The sequence below is a fragment of the Anas platyrhynchos genome, chromosome Z (assembly GCF_047663525.1).
Source record: "Anas platyrhynchos isolate ZD024472 breed Pekin duck chromosome Z, IASCAAS_PekinDuck_T2T, whole genome shotgun sequence".
Classification (NCBI taxonomy): domain Eukaryota; kingdom Metazoa; phylum Chordata; class Aves; order Anseriformes; family Anatidae; genus Anas; species Anas platyrhynchos.
This window is the reverse complement of record NC_092621.1, coordinates 22,447,368-22,464,493: the sequence shown is the minus strand read 5'-3', so window position 1 is coordinate 22,464,493 and position 17,126 is coordinate 22,447,368. Positions and strand designations below refer to the sequence as shown.

General features: G+C 38.3%; 2 protein-coding genes across 3 annotated transcripts in view; one reads left to right on the top strand and one right to left on the bottom strand.

Moving 5' to 3' along the window:
• The window catches only part of CWC27 (CWC27 spliceosome associated cyclophilin), a 138,410-nt gene that overhangs the window by 116,928 nt on the left and 4,356 nt on the right, over nt 1–17,126 (bottom strand). Inside the window, exons 1-7 of one of the 2 annotated variants that reach the window (XM_038169962.2) lie at nt 8,513–8,707; nt 7,459–7,555; nt 5,749–5,861; nt 3,533–3,676; nt 2,693–2,791; nt 2,410–2,513; nt 369–438 (exon numbers count right to left, since the gene is read on the bottom strand). In XM_038169962.2, the coding sequence (XP_038025890.1) occupies nt 369–438; nt 2,410–2,513; nt 2,693–2,791; nt 3,533–3,676; nt 5,749–5,861; nt 7,459–7,555; nt 8,513–8,554 (669 nt within the window). In that variant the 5' untranslated portion in view covers nt 8,555–8,707. Of the gene's footprint in view, nt 1–368; nt 439–2,409; nt 2,514–2,692; nt 2,792–3,532; nt 3,677–5,748; nt 5,862–7,458; nt 7,556–8,512; nt 8,708–17,126 lie in introns of those variants that run through there. The other variant, XM_038169963.2, reaches the window with a different exon arrangement.
• SREK1IP1 (SREK1 interacting protein 1) lies at nt 8,852–16,153 on the top strand. The gene is made up of 5 exons (XM_027447037.3): nt 8,852–8,954; nt 11,081–11,128; nt 12,646–12,786; nt 14,224–14,302; nt 15,793–16,153. Exons 1-5 carry the CDS (start codon nt 8,942–8,944, stop codon nt 15,980–15,982), a joined length of 471 nt encoding a protein of 156 aa, XP_027302838.2. The 5' UTR covers nt 8,852–8,941; the 3' UTR covers nt 15,983–16,153.

The window sequence follows — 17,126 nt, the reverse complement described above, 5'->3', positions numbered from 1 at the left end:
ACTTTTTCAAGTTCAACTGTTTTACCATCAAATAGTCTCATAATTAATGAGGTGAAGAACAATAAAAAATCTATCACCTCCAAGAATTTTAAACAGCAGAGATAGCTCTACACTATGAAGTATGAAACAATTTTTTTACATTTCCATAACCACTACCATGCAGTAACTGACAGCACCTTCTGAGTCAGAAAAGTTAAAAATCTCTTTCTTCTACACATCAAAATTAGTAGACTCATGAAACTAAGGTCACTTCTGGTGTTGTTGTTCAAAACTCAAATATAAGAACAATATTAAGAACTTAAAGTTAACAATTTATTTGTTTGTGGAAGAAATTAAAGTTGAAAAGAAAAGTGTGGATGGTTTAGTACCTGACTAACTCTGTTGACTTCCTCCTCTTCTTCTTCAGCTTCTTCCCCAAAGGAAAGTAGGTTAAAATTTCTTTAAGAAAGAAAACACATTTTCTAGTAAAACTTTAAATGTTGTTTCATTAACATCCCATAAACTTCAAATATTTTACTTCCATATTGCATGTAGGATTTTGTTTTTAACTTTTTTTCCCCCCAATAAACGTACCAATTTCTAACAAGTATAACATGTTTTTACAATAAACAGTGTTTAACTTAAGCAGTATTTAGGAAGTAATGTTTCTATTCTATACTTGAGACAGAACAATCAGGGTAATTACAAGTTAAAGTAGTTTAAAGTCACTTACAAAACAGCAAGACAATGTAAAACCTTCTATAAATTCATAAATGCTGACAGATTTGTATTTTTTTTTCTAATATAGCAATATTCAAGTACCAAACACAAAAAACTTAAAGATACAACAGCTGAGAAAGGCATTAAATGCATATAATCACAGAACGTAATTCTGTGATTATTTTTCTTTATTTTTCTTTTTACCCTGTGTTGGAAACAGCTATTTGCAATATGATCTACTTATGTCCAACAAAATTGACAACATGTACATAGTTCAGATTGCCTATTACTTTTCATTAAATGTTTAAATCTACTAAATTTAATTCGCAGAAAGTGAAGTTTCCTATGTCTAGATGTTTGCCTTTTACCGAGTATTTTAGTGGGAGAGAACTGGTAGCTGATAAAATACTCAAACAATTGAGCCCAAGTTAATAACATGCATTAACTTCTGTGTCATTTCAGTCACAAAAGAATGATTGCATATTCCTGCCACAGGCTTACACTATACTTATAGAATCATAGAATATCCTGAGTTGGAAGGGACCCTTAAGGATCATCAAGTCCAACTCTTGACACCGCACAGGTCTACCCAAAAGTTCAGACCATGTGACTAAGTGCACAGTTCAATCTCTTCTTAAATTCAGTCAGGCTCGGTGCAGTGACCACTTCCCTGGGGAGCCTGTTCCAGTGTGCAACCACTCTCTCTGTGAAGAACCCCCTCCTGATGTCAAGCCTAAACTTCCCCTGCCTCAGCTTAACCCCGTTCCCGCGGGTCCTGTCGCTGGTGTTAATGGAGAAAAGGTCTCCTGCCTCTCGACACCCCCTTACGAGGAAGTTGTAGACTGCGATGAGGTCTCCCCTCAGCCTCCTCTTCTCCAGGCTGAACAGGCCCAGTGCCCTCAGCCGTTCCTCGTATGTCTTCCCCTCCAGGCCTCTCACCATCTTCGTAGCCCTCCTCTGGACACTCTCCAACAGTTTCATGTCCTTTTTATACTGTGGTGCCCAGAACTGCACACAGTACTCGAGGTGAGGCCGCACCAGCGCAGAGTAGAGCGGGACAATCACCTCCCTCGACCTACTAGCGATGCCGTGCTTGATGCACCCCAGGACACGGTTGGCCCTCCTGGCTGCCAGGGCACACTGCCGGCTCATATTCAACTTGCTGTCTACCACGACCCCCAGATCCCTCTCTTCTAGGCTGCTCTCCAGCGTCTCATCGCCCAGTCTGTACGTGCAGCCAGGGTTTCCCCGTCCCAGGTGCAGGACCCGGCACTTGCTCTTATTGAACTTCATGCGGTTGGCGATCGCCCAGCTCTCCAACCTATCCAGATCCCTCTGCAAGGCCTTTCCACCCTCATTCGAGTCCACAACTCCTCCAAGTTTGGTGTCATCGGCAAACTTGCTCAAAATACCTTCTATTCCTACATTATAGCGTATACTTACACTTAATAGATTTTTAGTCTCTTTTGCACTGAACTATCAGCATGTACAAAACAGTATATGGCTCAGCTGATGCACAGGAACCACTTTAATCAGAGCAACTAGATTTGTATCATCTCTTTAAGAAATAGAGCTAGGAGATTTTGCTAACATTAGAGAACACTCTTCTTGCATTTTGTTAAACACTTGGGTTTCAAAAGCAGAAATAGAAAATTACCAAGCTGCAAATTAAAGGTAAAAAAAGTCACCACTTATGTTGAATGTATTTACTTTGTGCCTTTTACTTTTGGCTTTTTATCTTCTTCTTCTGGTTTGTCCTTCTTCAGTCTTCTATTTGGTCTTGGAACAATGTCATCAAAAGGATTAAACAAAACCTATGAAAAAAATAGTATTTTAGACATCTCTAATAACCATTTTGTTATGATTAAGTGATTCAATATTTTAAAAATAATATATAAAAGATATACCAGGTTTTCATACTAGAACACAGTTGTCTGAACACTGCAAACAGAAGAATCTTAAAATTTCAAATTTTAAAAAAGAACACACACACCTCACTACTTCTTATTTTGTGTGGACTGAGTGGTCTTTCTTCCTTGTCAACTTCTACTTCAGCCAGCCGCAACATGTTATATATCGTATCCCCTGTAACCTGTCAGATTTATTTAAAAAAAAAAAAAAAAAAAAGAGGGGCTTGAAATTGCACCCTTATAATTTTTGTTAATTATTCTGAAAAATGCAAGGCATTTATTATGTGAAGAATTTTGAAAAACAGGTGATTATAGGAAATACTATATACATGTAAGACTTTTTAGAAGAGAGTTAAGTATAGTGCACAAATGGTTTTATTTTTTAAATTAACAGCAAAGTTGAAAGAACACAGTTAGCTAAATGTGTATTTTTGAGAGCGTATACAAGGAAATATGTCAAATTATTAATGGGCACTGTGAAACGGGAAAATAAAAGATATTGTGAGGTAGAAAAATTGTTGGTTTCTTTTCTTTCAGGTAAACCAGGGAAGTGGTAAATTTGTCTTACATTTTTCATTTTCCTGATTCACCTTGATTAAGTACGATTTTCAAACAGCATTTTATAAACTATTACCAGTATTAGATGAGATTAATAAAATTCAGTATCTTTAGTACGAGATTATACAAAAGAAAGTACAGCACTAAAACATCATTTAGAAGAAAAACTAACAAAGCAGATAACGTTGGGAAAAAAACAAGAACATTTCTATCAGACACAGGAAACAAAGAGAATGGAGACAGTTAGAAAGGAGTGAAGTAAATTTCACATGCATATAACAGAATGCAACACTAAAAGAGCCTTTGAACTCAGAGAAACACATAGCTGCTTCTGTCAAACTGGGATTCTTGTCCATGTAGCAGACCTTTCCAAAGATTGTGTGCTTGTTGTTGAGTTCATCTGCACGACCCAAAGTAAAGAAAAACTGGCTGCCATTATCATGGGGCCCGGCATTTGCCATAGCAACAAGTCCTCTTCGATTAAATCGCAGTCGTGAGTGGAACTCATCCTGGAAAAGACAAAAAAGAAAAGCACCATATATTTATATCAACTTACACACACTGAAATGAGCTGTTAATTTAAAAACAAACAAACAAACAAAAAAAAACCAGGACATTAACAAAATGAAAGTAATTTTAATGCCAAGATTGCTTTTAAAAGCTTCTGTTTTCAGCAGTAAAAAATATTTTCCTGGTTCATTCTCTTAGTTCCTGTAATGCAAACAAATGACCAATCTTCTTTCAAAAAAACCCCACAACGCATAATCAACAAACTCTAAAGGAAAAAAATTTGAAGCTACTATACTGATAATAGAAAGAAACAGAAATTAAGAAAATGTAATTTCTGTCTTGTTAACTTTTTCTACGCATTGCCTAATAATTGCTGTTAATTATTTCTGTTGGAATTAATGCTCCCTCCAATACTACAAAAAATCATTCTTAAAGTAACTGCGTTATGTGTATTTCTTGTAAAACTATCATTTCAGTTAATTGCTCTATTTAGGAGAAATCCTAATTGATGTAAGAAAACTGGAGGTTTAATAACATAGCAGTAGTACAGTATTACCCCAATCCAAAGAAAAAACATTTCGTGGAGCATGAAAAGACGGGGGAAGACTTTTGCAGAAGATGAAAGTGGTAAGTAAGATATTAATATCATTGCAGTACCAGAATTCTAAACACTGTAATACTGAATAATATCACTAATTCATAGTAAGTAGTATAGTTGTAGTAGTTGTAGTAGCAACACGCTACTACAGTACTGGGAGTATTTGTTTTGAACTCTGATCAGGTACCAATTTCTTCCAAACTCCATGTTTTTGCCACATGCAGAAGTCTACTCTTGTATCAGGTGGACAGAAGGCCCGGAGACTGGCTATGTAGCTTCATTCACAAACTAAAAGTGTTTGTCCTAAGTGAAATAAAGTAATGAAGCAGAACAGAACACAGCTGCTGTGAAGGTATAGTTTCACTCGGGATATGAGCATCCTGCTCAAGATGAGCAATGCCACTACTATAATAAAAATGAATACATATACAATATTCAGAGACCTTTGCTAACTGAGATAAAACACACAATGTACATTTCTGCATCTTAGTTTGCCACCCAGAATTATAGAATCATAGAATGATTTGGGCTGGAAAGGACCTTAAAGATCATCTAGTTTCAACACCCCTGCCATGAGCATGGATATCTGCTACTAGACCAAGTTGCCCAAAGCTCCATCCAGCCTGGCCTTGAACACTTCCAGGGACTTGGCATCCACAGCTTCTCTGGGCAGCCTTTGCCAGTGCCTCACCACCCTCTGAGAATTTCTTCCTAATATATAACCTAATCTAAATCTGCCTTCTTTTTACTTTAAAGCCATTAATCCTTGTCCTAACACTGCACTCCCTGACAAAGAGTCCCTCCTCAGACTGATATGTCTGTAGTTACAAGGGTCTTTTTTCTTGCCTTTCTTGAAAATTAGAACAAAGGTCCATGTCCTTCTTATGCTGGGTGTTCCGGAGGTGAATGCAGGTGGGGTCTCACAAGAGCAGAGCAGAGGGGCAGAATCACTCCCTCGCCCTGCCAGCCACGTTTCTTTTGATACAGCCCAGGATACAGTTGGCTGTCTGGTCTGCAAGCACACATTTCCCAGCTCATACTGACTTTCTCATCAACCAACATGCCCAAGTCCTTCTCCTCACAACTGCTCTCAATTCATTCTCAGCCCAGCCTGAATTTGTGCTTGGGATTTCCCCAGCCCAGGTGTAGGACTTGTGTTTTGCATTGTTGATCCTCCTGAGGTTAAAACATACAAACACCTACTCTGAACGATTCCCTCCCATTCTTCCTTGGGAAAGTGCATGTTAGTAAGGTTATGCATTTATTATAGCATCAGAACAGATAGATTTTAGAACTCTCAATTAAAAAATTGATACTTAAAAATATTGAAGCAACATGTGAAAGCAAGTATACAGTATACAAATAAACTTGCCTTTCTTACGTAACGTTAGCTGTCTTGCAGCCTAACAGAGTAGGAAAAACAACCGCTAGGGACTTATCAAAAACTAATGCATAAGATACACCTTTATGTACCTTGAAGGGAGCTCCATATATTGATTCTCCGCCTGATCCAGTACCAGTGGGATCACCTCCTTGCACTATAAAACCAGGCACTACTCTGTGAAATATTGTGTTATTGTAATACTCTGAAAAAGAAAAGGAAAAGATCATCCAGTATATTTAAATGGTCTCAAAATCAAACTCCATGTAAATTATGCAGACACATCAATGACTAGAGTTCTAGAAGACAACCACTGTAATTGGATTCTGCTGTTTTGAGTAGGTTGCCTTGTCTTCCACTGACTTACACAGTGTGACTGTATCTCACCTACAAAGTATTGCTGATTACATTTATGAAAATAATTGTGATATCATAAATTTCTGCTGCAGAAGGTATTGCACATCACTGACAAGATATCGTTATTTTCTTTACAGCATTATCACTAGATAGTACTGAAACACATATCCACCAGATAGTGCCACCAACATATATTGTTTTAAAGAGAGAGTCATCTACCACATCCTGTCTCAGACAACATCTCACATATAGTTATTCATATTCCAACACCAAATGGTTAGCATTTTCACTCACCAGCATGGAACACAGGTGTTATCCCTTTCACCTATACTGTACACAGATTGATAATCTTCTTATTGTCTCTCTCTCTGCATATGTATCTCTCTATAGATACATATTTTATTATAGATAGATAAATGTATCTGAAAAGTGTTATGAGATTGAATGAAAACATAAGGATTGAGAATGTAACACAACATATATTTCCTGTTTATTTTTTTTTAAATCTGCAGTATGCTGCCAGACGAAGAAGGATCTGCCAGAGATGCAGTACAGGTACATATGTTCATGGATGATTATACTCTATGGTATTCAAAAAGGAAAACACTCGAGTTTACCATACAAAGCACAGAATCCAACACAGTAGTCACACAAATTCAGAAAGAAATTAAAGTCCATTTTTTTTTTTTTTAAGACTAAGAATAACTGAAGGTTACTCCCAGGACTCAACAAGGGCTGAGAAGTTGATTTACCATTGCAAGAAAAAAATCCACACCTACACATATGTAAGAGCACAGGGCAGACTTGATCTGTGCAGGAGGCACAAATCCCAGACTGCTATTTTTCCTTAACAGAGGAGGGCTAAAAAAACTCTTAACAACCCTATAAATGTATAAATGGGATAACAGCAGCAGCTAGAAAACACATAAAAGGGAAAGGTCCTTTGCACATTCCTGGTGTGTTTTTCCCAACACAAAACTTCTCATTCTGGTACCTGCTACTTAAGTGAAAAGTGTTACAGAGCTTCAGACAATGAAAAACTACGTCAAGTGAAATATCAAAAATGATCCTGAAAAAAAAGTAAATAAAGACAATGATACAGGAATAAGCTTAACAGAGGATGTCTAGGTATTGCATCACTGCTGTTTCATTCATTCATTCAAGCAGTAATTGTACTTTGCAGAGACTTGTCAAAAATAAGCTTTCTAAGTGTTTTACGCCACCTACATTTCAAAAATTTTTTTCTATTTTTTGCCAATAGGCTCCTTAAAAACCTTGAAATATATTCTCTTCCTGGGCAGTAATTAATATTTTCTAAATACAAATAAGTACGTTTTAACTTTAATATGTTAACTCATTATGAATTCTCCATAACAAAAAAGTACCAAGACATCAATATTACATATGAACTAATTTCAATAAATCCTATCCCATTCAGTCATTACCTTCCATACAAAGCTGGATGAAATTTCGACATGCTTTCGGTGCTTCTTTTGACCACAACTCTATATCAATATCTCCTGCTGTTGTTCTCAGCAAAACCTATAAAAATATCGATAAATTCACCATTAGTTTTCTTGCAACTTAGACATTGATCAACAAATATTGTAACTGAGTTAAAAGATAGTTTGACAACATTAGTAACAGCAGTAGATATCCAAATGTTGCTGGGCAGCTATGGTTAGTTTTAATTAGTTTTGTCAGTATTTATGATACAATTCTGAAACAGTAAATATCATAGAGGTTGGAAAAGGCCTTCAAGACCATCTGGTCTGACCATCCTTCTACTACCAATGTCACCCACTAAACCATGTCCCTAAGCACCACGTCCAACCTCTCCTTAAACACTCCCAGAGATGGTGACTCCACCACCTCCCTGGGCAACCCGTCCCAGTGCCTGACTGCTCTTTCTGAAAAGAAATGTCTCCTCATTTCCAACCTAAACCTTCCCTGGTAAAACTTGAGGCCATTCCCTCTAGTCCTATCACTAATTACCTGCGAGAAGGGGCTGACCCCCATCTCCCCACACCTTCATCTCAGGGAGCAATAAGGTCTCCCCTTAGCCTCCTCTTCTCCAGACTGAACACCCCCAGTGCCCTCAGCCGCTCCTCACAGAACTTGTGTTCCAGGCCCTTCACCAGCTTCATAGCCCTGCTCTGGGCACACTCCAGGGCCTCGATGTGTTTTTTGTAGCTTAAAAGTGACCACAGCACTCGAGGTGCGGCCTCACTAGGGATGAGTACAGGGGGACGATCACCTCCCTGGACCTGCTGGCTGCACCATTCCTGACACAAGCCAGGATGCCGTTGGCCTTCTCGGCCACCTGGGCACGCTGCCGGCTCACGCTCAGGCGAGCACAGACCTGGACTCGCGCACATCTTTGCACACCCAATTCCCCGAGGCAGCAGCCGGGAACCAGCGCCGGCCCCACGGGAGCACGCGGCTCCTTCCCGCAGCCTCCCACGGGCGGCGGCAGCCCCAGCCCCCCGCGGGCCTCACCTTGCCGTTGGTGGGGGGCTCCTGGATGTAGATGTTGCTCATGGCGGCCCCAGGGGGCACAGCCCCGGCCGCTGCCCGCGCCCAGCGCCGCGCCTCTACCCGCGACACAGACCCCAGGCGCCCGCCATCTTGGGCGCCTCCACACGGCCCGAGCAGAGGGGGAGGCCGCCCAAAACAACAAGAAGAAGATGGGGGTCGGCCCCCGACCGGAGACACAGCGGGGAAAACTGACGAGAGATTTGTTTTTAAGGAGATCCGGAGGGCTCTCCAGGCAGCTCAGTCCCTCCCTGTGCCTCCCGCCCGGCCCTGAGTCGTCCCGTCCCCCCTGCCAGTAGCACGGCCCGAGAGTGCGCCGGGCAAAGCCTTCCGGCGGGGAGAGGCGGCGGGGCCGGGCCGGGCCGGGCCGGCGGGGACAGCGCGGGAGGCGCCATGGCGCTGCCCGGTGAGGCCATGGCGGCGGCGGCGCGGGGCGCGGGGCGCGGGGCGAGGGGCGAGGGGCGAGGCTCGGTCGCAGCCCGGGCTGTGAGGGGGGGAGGAGGGCGGCCGGGGGCCTGTGTGCGCGGCTTGCTTGCTCCTCTATTGATTGATTGATTGATTTTTTATACTTTATTTATTCTTCCTTTCTTCCTTTCTCTCGCTTCTCTGCCGCACCTCTCCCGAGGAGCGGGTCCGCTGCTGCGGCGGGGCGGGGGGGGGGCAGCAGCCAGGAGGCGGCCGCCGTGAGCGCAAGGTGTTAGAGCCCCGCCAGACACACCTGCAGGGGCTGGCTGCTTTCCTTCTTTTCCTTTCTTTTTTTTTTTTTTCGTTTTCCTGAGACATGAGGAGTGTTCAGCTGGAGAAAACCGAGTAGGTCTGGATCTTGCTAAGAGCTTAAAAAAAACAAAAAAACAAAAAACCAAAATCCTCTCATATGAAGAAGAGAAAAACTGAATAAACTCGCTCCCATTCTAGGAGGGGGGTTTATTAAGGACGAGATCTCACGTTTGCATTAAAAGGTTTGCGGAGCTTTTTTCTTTGCAGCCTTGTGGCCCACTGAGTGAGCGGCGCCCTCCCTTAGCGATGGTTGCTGCTCCCTCAGTTGCTGTTTTTACCAAGTGTTCACAGGTGGGAAGAAGTGAGAAAGAGAAGCTTCTAGTAGCTCGTGTGCTTTTAATTCCATAAAACTGCATTTCTAGCAACGTTGTTTAAAGCCAACATAATAATAATAGAATTTTGGCCTCAGGAATTTGGTGGGAGCAAGGAAGTTCAATAAAGACCTAGTAAACCTGTCCTCTAGGTAGGTGATGGTGTGGGGGCGTCTTAAATTTTTCAGACTTTGTCAACAGGGTCTAAGATGACAGTCTTGCTGTGATTCCTGCTGTGTAAAGGTTTAGCTGCTATACACTTTTTTTTCCAGATTTCTTGGACACACATTTTTTATGTCTTGATGCTTGTTTCCCTGCTGTTTCTCTCTTAAAGATATGCGTGTGTTGTGTGATGTAGCTTTCGGTAAGGATATATGACCTTCACCAGTCCACTAAAGCTGGAGCTGGTGTCAGTTTTCTGACTTACAGGTTTTAACAAATTCAGTGCTATTCTGATCATGTGCTGGGTGATTCTCCTGAAAATCCTGACAAATGGCACCTGCATATGCAGTGGGAGATTGTATAGTGTGTGCATGACTGACTTCCCTCGCATGAACAGTGAATCTTTCTGTACCTACAGGTCATTTACACAGTAGGGCTGAAGTTTATTGAATATTTCAGAAAACTGAGAACAAAGTCGGTAGTTTGAGAGGTCTTGCTTTTGAGTCCAAAGGTGAACTGAACTGGCAGATGCTGATCAGAGTATTTTTTTTTTTTTTGGTATAGTATTGAAGGTGTATTTTTGTTCCTTGTTTCTTAAAACTTTCTTTTCTGTTTCTAGTCTCCTTATTCCTCATGGGTTTCCCTTAAAAGACAGCCACTTATAAAGTAGACACATAAACACTGCTGAATTTGTACACTACAAAGAAGTTACGTAATACTGAGGTTTTGGGGTCTACAGAAGACGGGTTTGAAGGTTCGTCTGCTACTGTGAATACAGTTTTCTAAAGACAATGCTTGTCTCAGTAAATTGAAGTCTACACTTACGGAGCTGATGTACATCCTTTCTGATTTTCTAATTTCTGTCGTGGAATTCTTGTTATGTGTGGTGATTTATTTAAATGAAGGAACTAGTTATTCAGAAAACTGTGCATACAGCTATTTAAGTTGCTGTGTTTTTCATGCACTATTCAGTTTAAGGACAGAAAGGCTTGCTTTGATTTTGGAAATTCCATTTTGACTGTCATTATGAATAGACTCAGCAGATTTTAAAATAACACTGATCCTTTCAGGGGAGAGGTCTCCAGAACTTCCCTTTTTCTGAGTTACATCTTACTATGTCTATTTAACTTAACTGTGGGCACACATAGGTATAGAAGGCAACTTTGCCAGAATTCTAAGGGGCGATCATTCTGGTCTGCATGTTGATGTTATCAAGCCAGATTTAAAAGGAACTTAAAGAGTTATGTTAGTAACACGTAATTTATGGATTTTTATCTTTCAGGTGGAAATAAGGATAACATCAGAGCTGGATGCAAGAAATGTGGCTACCGTAAGTTTGTAGTAAGCAAGATGATGATGCAGTACTTTTTTCAATTTAGGGTGATGGAACTACTTTTTGAATAGAAAAAAAAATCCTCCCGTGTTGCATAGACAATTGTCAGGTTAAGCTATTGTATATTTTTGTTTAATTTCCTTTTCATTCTCTTTCTCTTTGCACCTATTGCTGTTTTTGAAGACTTAAGTTTCTCAAGAGAAATAAAAATACTATTCATATGCACTGAGTTCACAATGTCTTTACTTGAGAAACACTGAATTTCAAGCACTGGCTTTGACATATACTGTAGCACTTACTGAGATCAGCATTTATGCATCTTCAGAGTCTCATTGAAGGCTCAAGCAGGCTTTTTTGCCCAAGGAATTTCTGATGCATTTGAAAGAAAAAAGAATAATTTGCATCACCCTCTACGCTGAGAAAGCCTACTTCTTTATGCATTCTGTATTGCAAGAAGCAGTTTATTTTGTTACTTTTAAGTTCTGTAGCTAGCATTTAGCTCATGCTCTTCATTATTCTCTGTTCATAAAAGTATGTCTATGGCTACTATTCTGATGAATGTGTTATCAGGAGATGTGTCTTAGTGAAGATTTAGATTTGTTATTCACTAAGTCTTGTTTTTTGGAAAAAGGAGTGGACACTGATCCGTTTTGAATTGCATTGAACATTTAACACTGTACTCCATGCTATTTTTTGTTTTTTTGAATGTTATGTGGGTTGAAGAGAAAAAAAACTTGCTTGGTTCTTTCACTAAAGACTTTGCTTCCAAGAAATTTTGTCGGTGTATCCCTTCATTGAAAGGAACAGGAGTTTCAAAATAGATTTAGTGGTTCATTTGAAGGTGCAATGTCATATTTCTGGAAGAAAAGGAAACTTGCAGTCAAATCACAAAGCCTATATTTATGTTCCTAAAAGTTCTGTCTTCAAGATGTGAGTTTTTTGATAAGAAGATGAGTTTGTTTCAATTGCTACTTGACCTCCTTTATCTTTAGGTTAGTTTCTCCCAACCCATATCTTCAATTTATTTTATTTTTTGTTATTATTTCCAATAGGTGTATGCAGATTCAAGGGTTTAACTCTGGTCATGATTATGTACAGGTTGTTAAAAATGAATTTTGTCTCAAAAGGGAATGAAATTCTTCTATTTGACTAAAGGGAGACAGAAAGAGCAGTATAACACACTTGTAGTTTTTAAAATATTTCACTTCCTGCTTTTAAACAATTTATTCAGGAAGAATCTGAGACCACTGAAGAAATAGGAAGCAAGATTTGGTCAAAATCTTTAACAGAAATATGAGAGAGGTCATAAAGCATCATTAGATGGAATGGGATTAGATTGCACAGCTTCTCAAAATTCTTTGAGGCATTTTCAAAGTATCCACTCTTGTGCCTTATTCATTGATTGAAGCCTAGTCTAGCTTTTTTTCTTTTATCAAAACTGAGTAATTCTAAAGCTCTTTTGATACTATTTGGTAATTTTGCTGAATTTCTTTCTAAATTTTTGTTTTGTTCAGCTGGTCATCTGACATTTGAATGCCGAAACTTCCTCCGAGTGGATCCTCAAAGGGATATCGTTTTAGATGTTAGCAGCACTAGCAGTGAAGACAGTGAGGAAGAAGAACTACAGAGATTGCAAGCCATGCGTGAAAAAAAGAGTAGGTTTTTTATTTTTAATTAACTTTCTTTAAATCAGATAATGGTCTTCTGATGTGCTGGAACTATCGTTTTATCCTTTTTGAGAATTACTATTAGCTCTTTTAGTCTGTGCTTTAAAGATAAATCCTTTATATATTATGTTTACGCTTCAGAGAAATTATTGTCTTTTTTTATTAATTCCTTTCAAAAGAAATTAATAGTGTACCCATTTGGAACATCCTAAAAAGGGCTTCTTACATGCAAAATATTATAAGATATAAAATATTACAATGTATATTAAATATATATTAATAAGCAGCTGCCTAGAATAACATTACATGGATATTTTGAGTTGATCCTCTGAATACATGTAGTTTGACTATCTTAAAGTTGACAGAAACTCTTAAAAGTAATGACAAATGCGGTAGTTCAGTTTCTCTCTAGTTCCTATGTAATATTTTAGCTAGCTGACTGAAACAGCTAGCCAACTGAATTTCAGCATTGATATTTGGAGAAGTACTGCTCTCTCTTTGGAAGGTCTGTGCATCAACTGTTTGTCAGAAGAAGGTGCATTCATGAGTTAGCAGATACTTTGGTTCATTTTAACTTGGGTTCAAAAGAAGCTGTTCCACTAAGAAAGAAGTGAAGCTTGTTCTGTTATAGTAAGTTCTAAATGAAATAATTTTCTTCTTTCCTTTAATTTAAACATCTTGTTTTGTTCTGTTGCTCTCATATTCCAGACCCTAAACTCAGGTCTAGTAAGGATAATATGCAGGGAGGAGAAATGATGGAGAGAACTCTGTATTTTGCACAAGTTATTTTTGTCAGCATTTCTTGTTTACTGCATTGCCAAAATTAAGTACCTATTATTTATTCATTTGAGGAGGACCTGGGTATTAATTGCTCTTTGCTCTTGATTTCTTTTGCTGGATGTCAATATTTCTGTCCTGTATTTAGCTTTTTACACAATTGCAAAGAGTGGGGGAAAATCAGAAGAGTGACTTTCATATCACGTTCATAGATGTTACATTGGCAGTTAAATCAGATTTATCTTAGTTACAGCTATTTGTGAAGTGTGAAATAAGGCTGTGTGAGTTCAAGTAAGCCTATGGGAATATGTGTCTATTTTTTTCTGTACCTTCAAGCTACATGACCTGATTTCAGACTAGTACAAGTCCTTTAAAATAAAGATGAATAGATATGAAGCCGTAAAGTTGTATGTTTTGCAGGGCGTCCTTCATTCTTAGTGTTCAGACAAATGTCCTTGGAATGTAAGTTATATATTAAATTCTACTACTGTGCAAAATATTTCTGAAATGAATATACTAGTCCAGAATTTGGAGAAAATAAAAGATAAAAATAATTTGATAGTAACTTTACATTACTATTGCAGTCATTCTTCTAATGCTCTTCATAATTCAGTCTGAAATGCCATAAACTTTTATTTTTATCCATAGATTTAAATGAGGAGGAGGAAAAAAAGAAACAAAAAAGAAAAAGCAAAGAAAAACCAAAATTAAAGAGACCAAGGAAAAGGTAACTCTTTCATTTTAATTTCAGAACAGAAATTTAGGAATATTCTGATGTTTGTTTCAGAAAACATTGCTGCTTTGAATCCAGTGGGTTTGTCAAGAACCTTTTTGATTGGAAAAAAATTTCCTATTATCCAGTGAGAATTTGTTTGTTCTGTGAATAATGGTGAAGCCACAGGCTTCTGCTGTGGAGTTAGGACAATGGAAGTCTTGAAAACTATAGCACTACATAGTAGTTCTGGAGGTGTGTAGTTCTGAGAAAGCAGAACTTCTGACTAACTTTTTTGACTTTTTGACTACCTTTTGACTACCCAACACTGGGCAAGATGTGGGGAAAGGAGAGCAAGAAGTGAGAAGGATTATGGGGTTGGTCCCCAGCTTAGCTTATATGGAAAAGCTTACAGGACCTCTGACTTTATTTCTGTGCATATGTGCACACATGCACATCCTTGCTTTTTCTGAGTAGCTTAACAAGCAAAAAATTACAGTTTTTTTTTTTTCCTTTTGATAAGCATATATTGAGTTTTAATGTTCCTGTTGCTGTAAAAGCCTAAGAAAGCATTAGTCTGGTTTCAAAGAAAAGGTCACAATACCCGATTTATTGTGAACTTGAGTTTTGGCCTGCTGACAGATGAGAGTATGGATTTTAGGACTGTTAATGAGATAACAACCCAGGAACTGCACTGAGAGCCAGGGAATGTGGAATGTATTTGGAGGCCAGAATAGGTGTTCTTTCAAAAAGGTGTTCTTTGGAGGTAAAATAAAGCAATAGGATTTAACATTGGCAGTACTGGCATTATTTACATAATGTAGCTGTAACACTTAATGAAGAGTACAGACATGTTAGTCTGCTGACAGTAGTCTTTACATGCAAGAAATTAATAGTCTATCTTGGAAACAATAGGGCAGAACAGTCATTCTGAACAACTCAAGAACCTGAGTACAATAATTGACACATTCCTTTTATTGTCATTTTAATTCTTGCATGTATACAGTCACTTCCCTCATCACTGCTGGTTAGAGACAAATAATACCAGCTGCAAGAGAATCCAAATCTGCCATACCTATTTCTCTTAGATTTTTATATATGTGAAATACATGAATATTTCCCTTAAGGTATTCCCATATTGTTGGAACTGATCATGTGATACTTTACAAGCTGGAAGCTCTTCTTCTGTGTTATACAGTCACTCGTTTTTTTTTGAGGTCTGTGCTCTTCATCTTTTTCTTACTCAAGGTTGCAAAAACACACAACTCGCCTAATCAATTAATCTGTATTGTAAATATACTGCTTTTCTAGCATGATAGACTAATTAGAAAAGTCATTGCTCAGTTGAACATGCAGACTGAGATACCATAAAGTTTCCACTGGATGTTTCTGTATAAATTCTTCACCAAATTTGATTTGCAACATTGTATGAATACTGAAATAAAAATAAAATCTTGTAGCATTTTTCCTTCTCCAATTATCTGTCAATGTTTAATTTGGTCTAGGTCTTCCTCATCAAGTGCTGCTGACGAGGATAGTCCAAAGCCGAAAAAACAAAAATCACACAAGAAGGAAAGGAAAAAGGAGAAGAAGAATAAATCTAAAAAAGGAAAACATCATAAAAAGGAAAAGAAGAAGAAACACAAGGAAAAAAGTTCATCTTCTGACAGTTCAGACAGTTCTAGTAGTGACTAATGTGCTGGCCTATTTTTGCTGTCACTTCTGAAGTGGGATAATTTTCCTGTTAAGTCTAAACTATTTATGCTTTGCAATGCTGTTGTTTTAAAATTATGTATATTTTTTTGAAGAAATCTATTTGGAAATGTTAGTGCTTCAAATAATTAAATGAAACATTTTTTTAAAATATCCTCTTCTATTCCCAGTTTATTAGAATTCAACCATGCAAGTTGAACTAGTTTTTCAACTTAGTTCAGTTGTGATTGGTTGTGTTTTTAATCCTTTACATTAGGATGTAGCAGACTTCAGTTTGCAAGTCTTTGCGTCAGAAGATTTGGATGTAAATATGCTTAATGTTGGAATGGTTAAATCAAATTTAGAAATATTTGAATGATTTTTTAAAATTCCTTTGATGTATATGTTTTGCATAACATTTTCTATTTACACATACTGATTGGTAAGTGCAAATATGAAATAGCATTCAGGTGCAGAAGTGGAGAAGGAAGGGGCAATGAGAAACTAAAAGTCTGCTCCTTCAAAATAACCTGAAATCGATCTGCTAATAGATTTTTGAAACGTGTGATTACAACTTTTTTTTTTGGCAAGATCCCTGTGAGCAAATTGAAAACAAACAAAAGTAAGCAACTATCAATTTTGAAGTCCTTTCCTTCTGCCTAGGTTCTGTTCTTTTGCAATTGCAGCCACTTCATCTATATGAGATAGATTATGAAATACCATTTCTTAACAGTAGATGACCATCCAGCAAGATTATTTACAAAATTCTTAGTACTAAATTAAGACAGTATGCAGTTGTTGATAACTGCATGAATCTAAACAGCAAATTTGAAGACTAAATGAAAAACCTTGAAGTCTCTTTTCATTCTAATAAAACTCCCATATTTCTCTTGTGGGAGGTGAGCATCTATCATGTTGAAGTTTGTAACAGCTTACCATTTGCTGTCAGTAGTCTTTAAGCATGTCAAAATTTCACGATTAGATACTTTGGTGTCCAATTCATACCTTGTACCCCAGTAGCATACAGCTGGTAGCACTGTAGCACTTCCATCGCAATTAGGCATATAGCTGGTAAGTCTCACGGGGATCAAGAGATGAGGAAGAGCAACATTTAAGCTTTCTTAACAATGATATCCCTTGCCTCTAG

Coding starts and splice junctions, on each gene's coding strand:
- SREK1IP1 (XM_027447037.3), top strand. Junction 11,129..12,645: donor ATGCAAGAAATGTGGCTACC/GTAAGTTTGTAG, acceptor TGTTTTGTTCAG/CTGGTCATCTGACATTTGAA. Junction 14,303..15,792: donor TTAAAGAGACCAAGGAAAAG/GTAACTCTTTCA, acceptor AATTTGGTCTAG/GTCTTCCTCATCAAGTGCTG.